The 12,854-nt window shown below is 42.6% G+C and overlaps 1 protein-coding gene across 1 annotated transcript in view; it reads right to left on the bottom strand.

Annotated features, from left to right (window-relative positions):
- Positions 1-10,825, bottom strand: part of LOC124777487 — a 59,898-nt gene extending 49,073 nt beyond the window's left edge. The window contains exon 1 of the mRNA XM_047252960.1: positions 10,820-10,825. Coding sequence (XP_047108916.1) covers positions 10,820-10,825 — 6 coding nt within the window. The remainder of the gene's footprint in view (positions 1-10,819) is intronic.
- Positions 10,826-12,854: the final 2,029 nt, after the last annotated feature.

The raw sequence follows: 12,854 nt of genomic DNA, 5'->3' as shown, positions 1-12,854 counted from the left end.
ACCCACATGGATGTTATGGAGTAACAGCTAAGGAGTACAGGCTCTCGGCGTGTCGATACCTTGGTGCCGTGCACTAAATACGATGGCCAGATTGACGGGGTGGAGCCAACAGCAATGAGTATAAGCTGTCCTCTTTTTCCCACCGTTGTGTGTGGAATAAGGCACCCGAGTATGTACTATTGCGCGTGCCACATACAGCTTAGTGTGGATGCGAAAGTGACGGAATCACATCAGCACGGTGCTCAGATGAGGCTGCAAGAGGCCGATCATACGTGTGAGCAACGTTGTTTGGTTTGTCATTTTGGTCCTTACAGCGTTGTGGGTTTTCTTTTGTAGTTTTCGTTATTTCAAGTTTGTGTCGTTCCTTCAGTTGTGTTAGTGTTTCCGCTGTGTGCGAGACAGTGTCCTTGCTAAATTGAGTACGTGAGTGTTTTCTTGTCTGGTAGAAGTGAGGAGTCTGTTTCGCAATGTAAGGCTTCATTCTCGTTCAACCTTGTTTTTAGAAATTACTATTAATCCTTGCGAAGGCGCATTTTTCTGTAGCAACTCAGTGAAGATAATTTTTTCATCTGCAGTCCCGCGGTTCCGGACTGCAGCGCCTAGAACCGCACGGCCACCATGGCCGGCTGTTATTTGGAGATTGATACGGTGCCTCATTACTTTTACCTATCGAGATCTCTTCCCAGACCGCGGGTTTGAACCCCACTGCCGGTCCAATAATTCAAGAGAGAATCAGAGGGTTATCATGAAACTCTAGGTCCGCGTAGCACTTTTCTCATCGACAAGTTTTCTGTTACGTGTTATCAAGGCCTACAATAAATTTTGCCGCCATTTATTACAATCTCGTGTTTGGCTAGACAGTTTTTGTTTATGATAAATACTTATTCAGACAGATACATCTGCAGTGATTAGAACGTATCACTTATCGCTTTTGTTGAAGAGCCCTCCACGAAAAACAAAGTCGAGAAATCTCCTCAAGATTGGTGTAATCAACGTTGTACTCGTGAGAGATAACGGGAGACTTCAAAACAAGCCTGTTACGACTGAAGAAAGTTTCTTGATAATGATCCGACTATTACATCAGATACAGAGGCAGTAATTTCTCTGGAGTGACAATCTAGCTGGAACTAAGTCTACAGAGCAATTCATGACTTCGCCGAACACTCGTAAGGTTCTATAGGTTACACACAGTGGGCCACGTTTTCGTCAAGATACATATCCTTGTTCCACCTATGAATAAGACACGTTGGTCATGGTAGGTATAACTTCGAATCCAAGTGGTTGTTGGTTGTTGTAGTTCTATTTGGAAACCATCAACACGCCTTACTGTCTGTTGTCGTTTTTAAGTGAGGTTTTGGATACAGAAGGGATTTGGCAATGATATACAACCAGGGTATTCTTTAGTATTGTTACGGGTACAACTGTTAATGATGGTATGACGTAGTCGCTGGTATGACGCGTCGCTGGTTCTCTGGAACATTCGGAGGTGGGCGCGCCTTTTGCGTCAGGACTTCTCCAGCTGCTGTTCAGAGTTCGCGTCGAAAGGTCTTATGCAATAGCAGCACCAACTGAATACTGATAGTTTTAGGATATACATAAAATAAGGAGTTCGAATTTTCCCGTCGAGTTGTAGAGCGGCAATGAGTAATTAATCGGTTTATTCGCGGAGCGAGCATGTAATCATACATGAAATTAGTGGAAAAATCAGTACCGTCATTTTTAGCCAATAGCATCTGAGGGCACGTTATGCTGTTACTTGCAAATCATTTAATTTCGAAAAACAACACAAGAAAGGCAAGTTTGAGTATGAAAGTGAATTCAGTTATTATTACGAGTGTGGCTGGGTCTAACCATTGTTGGGAAGTATGATTCTCACGAACTCAAAAAGTGAAGCCTACGGTATTAAATATTATCGTTTCACAGTAACCGTTTCATTTGAATTCAAAACTGAAAAAGAGGCCCGTTTTCGTTTGAATGATTTCTCCCGTGCTGAGAAATAAAAAGCAGCGATTGTTTTACTTGTTAAAACTTTCTAAAGACAAGATCTTTTTTTTTTTTTTTTTTACAAAAGACCGGTTTCAACAGACTTTGCTGACATCTTCAGGTCTTCAAAAATTTATGTTATAACATGTGTTCATTTTGAATTGGACCTCACGCCAAGTTGTCATGTCAATAAATTGTAGCACGTAATATAAAGATTTGGCATAAAATAAGAGCTGAACATGACAGCACAGTCTGTCGAAACCGGTTGTTTGTAACTAAAGAAATGTTTATGCAATCTCTGCTTTAGATAGTTTTTATGTTTTCGTTTAGGAATCATGGTCAGGTTTATACGAACTATTCCACTCGCCACAAAGAACATTGTTGGAAATAAGAGTCACCAAATGTGGGGGAAGGGAGGTTATAGTATGTCTTGATTGTCAGGACGCTACAGCGTTCTACGTTTTCCTTCCACCCTTCCACGACGTTTAGATGGTGATCACTCACTCAGCGCGCAAGGTGGCGATACAAGGATATGAGTCTGACACGATTCGAATCCATGTGGCGATAAACGACCTTTTTCTGGAACACCGGCCAGCCCGAGTGTGGTTTCTATGCGGTTTCCACGCTCGTTTAGGTAAATGCTGAGCTGGTCTCCCAATGCCGCTCCGGAGGATATGGTACACAAACAATTAAAATACCAACGAAGTCTATACAAGTCACAGACAGATGGCGCACACGGTTCCCCTCCCTTGGGTTACCTTGAAGACTGTAACATCAGAAAGGGCATCCGGCCACAAAGTTAAATAATTGGGTAAAATTTGCCAAATCCTGAAAAAAGCAGATCCCCTACTAGTGGGGATAAACGCTAGAGAAAAGAAAGAAGTACTCAACTGATGATACGTACGCATTGCTTTTGTTGTTCTATTTTGTGATTCCTTTTACTTCTTTCACCAAATGCTGACTATCTCGTCAGCATATCTGCCATGTGGTATTGCCACCTCGGCGAATTTTGTGTCCAGGTGACTGGATGTGGTTCTTCTGGGACAACTGTGACTTCCCACGAGAAAATACAGAAGGAGAGGGCATACCTTGCCAGACGTCGCTGCTATATGCGGATTGACCCGTCATGAAACTTATATGCCGCGACAACTTCATTCGCATGAAGCACATTGTTTTACGTGTATTCACGTGTAGGACTGTGCCTTTCATAGCACACAGTAGTTGTAAGAGGAGCAGGAAGATAGTTTTTAGAACGTATATATGTCGATCTCTCCAAGAGCAATCTTCAGCGCGATCACTGTGCAAGGCAACCCAGTGCTAGTAACTAAGGTGATGAGGGGCTATAGTGACGTTCGGAAGGAACAGATTTCAAACTCGCGCCCGGCTTTCCAAACTGATGTTTCTAATCTATGCAAACCAAGGTTGTTGTGTCTAGACAAGACAGCCTAGACACAATGAGAGGAAGCCGAAAGGCACGCGCTAAGCTAAAGCAGGATGGCGTGAGGTCTGAAACAGGATACGTAATGAATGCTATAAAGAAAAGTACGTAGCTTCTGGAATACATAACTTTAATCCATCCTTTTGGTACATCTGGAGATTGTGGCGATACAAGTGAGACTCTTTAGATACATGCAATGTTACTAATGGCGCCTTGCTAGGTCGTAGCCATTGACTTAGCTGAAGGCTATTCTAATTATGTGCTCTGCAAATGAGCGAGGCTTCGTCAGTGTGCATCGCTAGCTACGTCGTCCGTACAACTGGGGCGAGTGCTAGTCCGTATCTCGAGACCTGCCTTGTGGTGGCGGTCGGTCTGCGATCACACAGTGGCGACACGCGGGTCCGACATGTACTAATGGACCGCGGCCGATTTAAAGCTACCACCCAGCAAGTGTGGTGTCTGGCGGTGACACCACAAAGGTAAAGTGTATGATAGAGGGTACCTGCTCTGTACGAGTTACTAAGGCTTTCCCCTGTTCCATTAGTAGATGGAGTGCGGGAAGAATAATTGTTTAAATGCTCATGTGCGTGCTATAATTAAACTTGTCCTCGTCAACATTTAAAGCCGATTCTTGAAACGTTTTAAGTAGGTTCTCTCGAGAAACTCTTTGCAGTGTTCGTGTTTTTCTGTGTACTACGCCGGTACACAGCACGCGTATCTGACAAGGCAGCCCTTGAGTGCGACATCTTTAGTAAGACTCATTTGTAAGTGTTGTGTTAACGGTTATGACAGGAAAAATATTAGTTCTCTAATGAATCACTATGTGCATCAGGAGGGCGGCAGAAAATGAGTGTCCGGGAGGTGCAGAGATCAAAATTCGGTGGCAGTGGTTCCCAATCTTTCTTAAAACATTTACCTTGAGTGTAGTTATACATTAGCTGGTATCCCTCATCTCCCCTCCCCCCTGCCTTCTGTTACCCCCTCCCCCCCTTCTATCCCATATTATGACCAACTTCAGCACCTAACTAAACTGTAGAATGAAAGACTTTTCTTGGGACACTTTTATTTTTAACACGATGAAAGATGAATGATATTTAGTTTGTGTATTTACGTGTATGTGTGTGTGTGTGCGTGCACGCGTGTGTTTATGTTAGAATGAATGACGAAGGGATTCGTGGTGCATCACAAGGGCTACCCACAACTCCTTCTCAGATGAGAAAGCTAACCATCCACAGTGAAGGTAGACACTTGTTACAAAACATAATTCCCCTGTGTTACTCCTCTCCAATGCGACACTTGTTAGACCTACACACTGCTACACCTTTTGAAATGTGTGCACTGTTTTTACTGTTCGTGAATCACTTGATTGCTTCAATGCTTACTTCTGAACTGACAGAAACCTTTAGGCTGGTGTCTGACCACGGCCACTAATAGTAATAATAATAGTCATAATAACGATAACTGTGGATGACACTATAGTAGTTACCACAATGTCGTGCTGTCAATTAAGTTATTTATCTGTTTCGAAGCGAGTAATGAAGCAGTTTCTGGACTACTGGAGCTGCTATCTGTAGCTTTAAGAAGACATTTTATTGAGATATTTAGCATATCCTATGTATATGTCCCACTTTTATCATTAGCAACATAAGGGACAAAGCACAACGTATGTATGTGTGAGTGGACTCTGTGAGGAACCTGTAACCTCTACTGCGTTAACGCTACTAATTCAGTTAGAACGTTCTCGCATCGTTTCTTTAGTCAGAATTGCAATATCAGTCGTAAGAGCATGCGGAAACGTCGTCTGTTTCTCACAACGGAGGGCGTAAGACCGTCCGAAGGCAAAAGCGGCCCCTCCCGCCGGAGGTTCGAGTCCTCCCTCGGGCATGTGTGTGTGTGTGTGTGTGTGTTGTTCTTAGGGTAACTTAGTGTAAGTAGTGTGTAAATCTAGGGACCGATGACCTCAGTAGATTGGTCCTTTAGGAATTTACACACATTTGAACATTTGAAAGCAAAAGCAAGAACAGGACATTTTAAATTTTTCATTTGTCACATGAGATTAATATCAAGGCGGCTACCTCAGTAAGTCAGGGTTGTAGCCTCTCCCCGATGTTGTTCAATCTGTATATTGAGCAAGCAGTAAAGGAAACAAAAGAAAAATTCGGAGTAGGTATTAAAATTCATGGAGAAGAAATAAAAACTTTGAGGTTCGCCGATGACATTGTAATTCTGTCAGAGACAGCAAAGGACTTGGAAGAGCAGTTGAATGGAATGGACAGTGTCTTGAAAGGAGGATATAAGATGAACATCAACAAAAGCAAAACAAGGATAATGGAATGTAGTCTAATTAAGTCGGGTGATGCTGAGGGAATTAGATTAGGAAATGAGGCGCTTAAAGTAGTAAAGGAGTTTTGCTATTTGGGGAGCAAAATAACTGATGATGGTCGAAGTAGAGAGGATATAAAATGTAGGCTGGCAATGGCAAGGAAAGCGTTTCTGAAGAAGAGAAATTTGTTAACATCCAGTATTGATTTAAGTGTCAGGAAGTCATTTCTGAAAGTATTCGTATGGAGTGTAGCCATGTATGGAAGTGAAACATGGACGATAAATAGTTTGGACAAGAAGAGAATAGAAGCTTTCGAAATGTGGTGCTACAGAAGAATGCTGAAGATTAGATGGGTAGATCACGTAACTAATGAGGAAGTATTGAATAGGATTGGGGAGAAGAGAAGTTTGTGGCACAACTTGACCAGAAGAAGGGATCGGTTGGTAGGACATGTTCTGAGGCATCAAGGGATCACCAATTTAGTATTGGAGGGCAGCGTGGAGGGTAAAAATCGTAGAGGGAGACCAAGAGATGAATTCACTAAGCAGATTCAGAAGGATGTAGGTTGCAGTAGGTACTGGGAGATGAAAAAGCTTGCACAGGATAGAGTAGCATGGAGAGCTGCATCAAACCAGTCTCAGGACTGAAGACCACAACAACAACAACAACCTCAGTAAGTAACCTCTCTCGTGTAAGACGTTTATTTCAGGTATCACATGTACACTAATCTGACCAAAAATATCCGAAAACCTGTTTGGGAACATCAGTACGGCGTGTGTCAACACTTCGCCTTAATGAGGGTTTTATCTCTACCGGGGACGCTTTTAATAATGTTTATGAATGCCGCTGCAGAACTGACAGCCCATTCTTCCCGAAGAGCCAAAATTATAGCAAGTAGTGGAGTTGGACGCTGAGGTGTGGGACGCAGTCGATGCTCCAACTCATTCCACAGGTGTCCTATTGCGTTCAGCTCGTGACTCTCTTTCGTGAGTGTTACTGGCCACGAATCATTGCCTCACGGGTGCTGCTTTATGGAAGGACACAATCTCTTACTGATACAAACATGTGAGTGAGACTGTTACATTTTATATTTCACCAAGTATTGCATTCTTTTCTCCCATTAGCTGAATATGGGCGCAGGTGACGCTGCTGTCGAGAGTCCCATACATACTAGGACTGCTCACAACATATCAATGTACCGATATTTTTTCCAAACAACGTCAATACATACCGGCGATATGTTTATCCCCGGTATATCGACATATCGATATTAAAATAGCACCATCGAGAGTCGAAATTTTTTTTTGCACTATTTTTTTCTCAATCTTCTGTAAATACACATATCAAAAAAGTTTTGCATCCCCCCGGTTCCCAGAACTCCTGAAGATAGACGTTGACTGTGGATATTGTTTCACAGACACAGTCCCTTTTTACTGTTCAGAGACGTCACTAAACCTGCCCAAAGATATAAACAACCATGCAGGGAGGAGGTACACCGCTAGTGTTGTCTGTAGTTCAGCCATGCCTAGACGCTCAATACCGCGGTTCGATCGCGTCCACATTGTTAATTTGTGCCAGGAAGGGTTCTCAACAAGGGAAGTGTCCGGGCGTCTCGGAGTGAACCAGAGCGATGTTGTTCGGACATGGCGGAAATACAGGGAGACAGGAACTGTCGATGACACGCCTTGCTCGGGCCGCCCAAGGGCTACTACTGCAGAGGATGACCGCTACCTGCGTACTATGGATCGGAGGAACTGTAACAGCAACGCCACCATGTTGAATAACGCTTTTCGTGCAGCCACAGGACGTCGTGTTACGACACAAACTGTGCACAATAGGCTGCATGATGCGCAACTTCACTCCCGACGTCCATGGCGAGGTCCATCTTTGCAATCACGAGACCATGCAGCGCGGTACAGACGGGCCCAACAACATGCCGAATGGACCGCTCAAGACTGGCATCGCCTTCTCTTCACCGATGAGCGTCGCATATGCCTTCAACCAGACGATCGTCGGAGACGTGTTTGGAGCCAACACGGTCAGGCAGAACGCCTTAGATACACTGTCCAACGAGTGCAGCAAGGTGCAGCGTCCCTGCTGTTTTGGGGTGGCATTATGTGGGGCCGACGTACGCCGCTGGTGGTCATGGAAGGCGCCGTAACGGCTGTACGATACATGAATGCCACGTCCGACCGATAGTGCAATCGACAGAATATTGGCGAGGCATTCGTCTTCATGGACCACAATTCGCGCCGCTATCGTGCACGTCTTGTGATTGACTTGTCGTGATATCGACATCGCTCGAGTTGAGTGGCCAGCATGTTCTCCAGACATGAATCCTATCGAACATGCCTAGCATAGATTATGCACGACGTGACCCACCAAACACTCTGAGGGATCTACGCCTGATTGCCGCTGAGGAGTGGGACAATCTGGACCAAAATGCTTTGATTAACTAGTTGAAAGTATGCCACTACGAATACAGGCACGTATCAATGCAAGAGGACGTGCTACTGGATATTAGAGATACCGCTGTTTACAGCAATCTGGACCACCACCTCTGAAGGTCTCGCTGTGTGGTGGTACAACATGCAATGTGTGGTTTTAATGAGCAATAAAAAGTGCGGAAATGATGGTTATGGTGATCTCTATTCCAGTTTTTTGTACAGGTTCCGGAACTTTCGGAATCGAGGTGTTGCAAAACTTTTTTTGATGTGTATATGAAATAGTTTTTGTGAAGGTGTAGTAGAAGATAATTTACTTTCACTGTGTGAAGAAATCTTATTACTTTTTGAGCTGCCATCACGTCCAGGTATAGGTGGCACCGGCACAAAGAAGAAGTCCGATTGCGCTGCGGGGGAGAATGGGGACGATGTGAAACGAATATCAAGATTTATGATATGGAGAAATAGCAATAGGAAAACAGTTTTTAACGCAACAACTGTACTATTTCTTCACATCAACTTGCTTCAAAAGCAGTTGCTGAAACAGATAACCATAATCTAAATGGCAAGATTTTGTTTTGCGGTGAACGGAAACGTGTGGGAGGAAATGCTGACGTACTCGGTGCTCGGCGCTACCAACAGAAACTGCAACCGTTAACTTCACCACGCAATTTTGACACTACAACCGCTAGGTCGCTGGCGTTCTCGGAAATGAAAAAAAATAAAATAAACAGTGAATGAAGTGTTCCAGACAGATCTGATATGTGACGAATCCGAACGATGGATTCTTCGGATACTTTCTATTATGCCACTTACATGCCGTTACCATTATCAGCGAAGTTGTTATCGCCAAGGGTGGGCGTGCATCCTTTTCCTTTCTATTGCTGCTCTAAGGGGAATAAGTGCGCAGCTAGCTTGTTGATGTACAGAGTATTTAATAACAAATCAGTACTTAAATATACACATCTAAAACCGGCACTACATTTACAATGTGCAGCCTATATTTTTAAAGGCCGGTACGTCGATAATCTTTCGTCAATGTATCGACACATAGGTAATCTTATTCGATATATTGACTGCCGATTACATTTTTTAAAATATCGATATATCGGTCTCCCGATATTTTTAATGATATCAACAGTCCTAATACATACCACCACCTCCACCACTATACTAGCGGCTGCGCGTCCCTAGTGGACAGTTCCGCATTACTTAGGGATGTCCGGGCGCTTTTGATCAGATAGTGTGCAATGTGATCCACAACTCCCCAAACGAAACTTGGAAGATTATTTATTGGCGTTTTTTGAGTGTTTAGGTAGAAGGGACCCGTCGTCCACGTCGCCCCGTTACAGAGTCACGGCATTTCATTTGATTTCTTACCCTCCCCTATGTTTGCATCTGTACTGCACTGAAAATAACTGGATAATACTGCGAATGTGGACGGTATGCTCTATGAATCTTGTTTGGCAACCGTCTCGTTCCATTCACTCTAGGTAACTGCTGTTGATAACAGTAACGCCGACTTTGTTCGTCGACCTCTAGCTTTTTTACAGTACTTTTCTGTCTGTCTCGTGTTTGCTTTTACCACTGTGTTAGTTGTACGTTCATAGTGGTACAGAGAAGTACGTCTGGGCTTAGTGTTGAACAGCTGGTCGCTATGCACCTGACGTATGGATTCACTGAGTGCAGCGGAAGAGCGTGGAAACGAAACTTACAAGGGGAGTCCACGACAGTGAGATCACAGATTTACTTCAAACATTGTATACGTTTAGTATGCCATTAAAACAACATAATGTGCAAGTAGTAAAGCGCACTACTCTGAGAATTCCGAGAAAATCGCAAAAGAAGTTTTAAGCGTTTGTTATGTAACTCATGTACTCGTACGGAGGTATTGGACGTTAGAGTTCGTGGTGGTTAAGTGGACGGTATAGTAGCTCAGTCTTCTGTAATAAAATAACTGAGTAAATGAATCAACGATCAACTTGAATGGCTACCATGTGAAGTCCGCCCAGACCAAACACAACGAACAATATCGAACAAAAAAATAAATTGCCATTCGTCCTCCATGCCATTCTAGGTAGGGTTGCCAATCAAAAAGACATATCCTATAGCCCAGCATGACTCGTAAACTAGCTTCCATTTATTGCCTCTCTCTGGTGAACAGATTAACAGTTTAGGATACAGAATATGAGGGAGTCTGTCCTTTAGAACGTGTGGGATTTGAATTATTTATGAAGACAGGAATCGATCTGAGACCCAAGCTGATAACATGAGAACTTTCTTGCGTCTGAATTTAAACCTATATCAAGAGCAGTGATAGCCTACAAAAACTATTTGCTGCTTACATTGAATATTTTGAAAACATTCCGTTTATATACATCTTCCGTTTTCTTTGTCACTCTCTGCATATGTTGATCGTAAAAATATTGATCACAAGATACTAAAATGAAGGAAAAGTTTGTTTCCAGGCAGCTGACAGTAGCATGTACGATATACGAGGCACAAAATTATTATGAACTTTGCTGATGAAATATGCTTTGACTGGATTGTATGTCACTTCCGATTATCTGTTAGTCGAGGAATAAGAACCTCAAGACAGGAAATAAGATTTTACGAGCCCGGTAAGCTCACCTGCATATGTTAATGAAACACTAGGATTAAGTGTATAATTACAATGTGACTATTTCTCCAGATACTCAGACTTAACAGAACTGTGCAGAAATGTCTCAGAATGATCGACGTGAAATTGACGTAACGCATATGGCGAAGTTTATTAACAAATTTGTATTTTTAACTTTAATATATCAATGGCCTTGGGCCACACTGGCAAATTGGATGCAGCAGTCAGCAACTCGTAGAACTATGGAACTCATTAAAGCTTATTGACTTACAATAAAATACGTAGATTGTACACTGAACAATTTTAGGCATAAAAAGGACCCGTTTGATATGCACAGAAACAGAGAATTCTTACTTAGCGTTCTCAAGAAAGAGACCTTAACCCAAGTGCTAAAAATATAGACACGTAATGAAATCACAAAGATATTACTTACCAGAAGTAGAGAGAATGAAAGCAACAAACTATGCATTCTGCTGCAGCGTGTGCGAGCTACGCGCATGTGACGGTATGTATGTGACAGTACGTTAGTGACGAGAGAGAATGATATCTAATCACTCGGTGGAAAAATTTGCCTGTTTTCTTTTAAAGTAACTGACGAATCAAATAACTACGCACTTTATCACTTTTTCACAACACTTCTCCTGAACGATGGTCATCTTTCTGATAAAACAATATCGGATTATCGAACTTTTATTTCAGTACGAATACGATGTAATTAAAGATATCGTTCCATAATTGGCATGAAGTGTGAAGTCTTCATTGTGACGGGCACTTATGAGACTGACAGAATTGTGCATTCTCAGAAATGTGGGTTTTTGGAACTTTCTATGCGAATTCTTCGAACCCCAGTTCAAATTTTGACCTACAGGGATTATACTGCAAAAAGTCAGTCACATGAAGTAAATAAACATATCTTTCTCAGTTCACAATCAGGTCCCCTGTCAATTCCCCCAAATATGGATACCAGTCATTTCTCAGTTTTGCTGTGTAAACCGGGTAAGTGTTTTGTAGACATGTACTTTCGTAGGCGACTGGTGATTACTCAGTGTCCTTTAAACGAGCCGAAACATCTCATTCTCTGTACCTACAAGTGAGAAACGTGACACCGCGCATCCTCACCTATCATTAGCTGAAGGTATTGTAAGACATGAGTAATTGCAACCATGAATGTTTAGTGTTGTTGTTGTTGTGGTCTTCAGTCCTGAGACTGGTTTGATGCTGTTCTCCATGCTACTGTATCCTGTGCAAGCTTCTTCATCTCCCAGTACCTACCGCAACCTACATCCTTCTGAATCTGGTTAGTGTATTCACCTCTTGGTCTCCCTCTACGATTTTTACCCTCCACGCTGCCCTCCAATGCTAAATTTGTGATCCCTTGATGCTTCAGAACATGTCCTACCAACCGATCCCTTCTTCTAGTCAAGTTGTGCCACAAACTTCTCTTCTCCCCAATCCTATTCAATACCTCCTCATTAGTTACGTGATCTACCCACCTTATCTTCAGCATTCTTCTGTAGCACCACATTTCGAAAGCTTCTATTCTCTTCTTGTCCAAACTGGTTATCGTCCATGTTTCACTTCCATACATGGCTACACTCCATACAAATACTTTCAGAAACGACTTCCTGACACTCAAATCTATACTCGATGTTAACAAATTTCTCTTCTTCAGAAACGATTTCCTTGCCATTGCCAGTCTACATTTTATATCCTCTCTACTTCGACCATCATCAGTTATTTTACTCCCTAAATAGCAAAACTCCTTTACTACTTTAAGTGTCTCATTTCCTAATCTAATCCCCTCAGCATCACCCGATTTAATTTGACTACATTCCATTATCCTCGTTTTGCTTTTGTTGATGTTCATCTTATATCCTCCTTTCAAGACACTGTCCATTCCGTTCAACTGCTCTTCCAAGTCCTTTGCTGCCTCTGACAGAATTACAATGTCATCGGCGAACCTCAAAGTTTTTATTTCTTCTCCATGGATTTTAATACCTACTCCGAATTTTTCTTTTGTTTGCTTTACTGCTTGCTCAATATACA

This window comes from Schistocerca piceifrons, chromosome 1, assembly GCF_021461385.2.
Source record: "Schistocerca piceifrons isolate TAMUIC-IGC-003096 chromosome 1, iqSchPice1.1, whole genome shotgun sequence".
In the NCBI taxonomy this organism is placed as follows: Eukaryota; Metazoa; Arthropoda; class Insecta; order Orthoptera; family Acrididae; genus Schistocerca; species Schistocerca piceifrons.
Note: the sequence above shows the minus strand (reverse complement) of the source record. Positions and strands in the feature narration are given on the sequence as shown.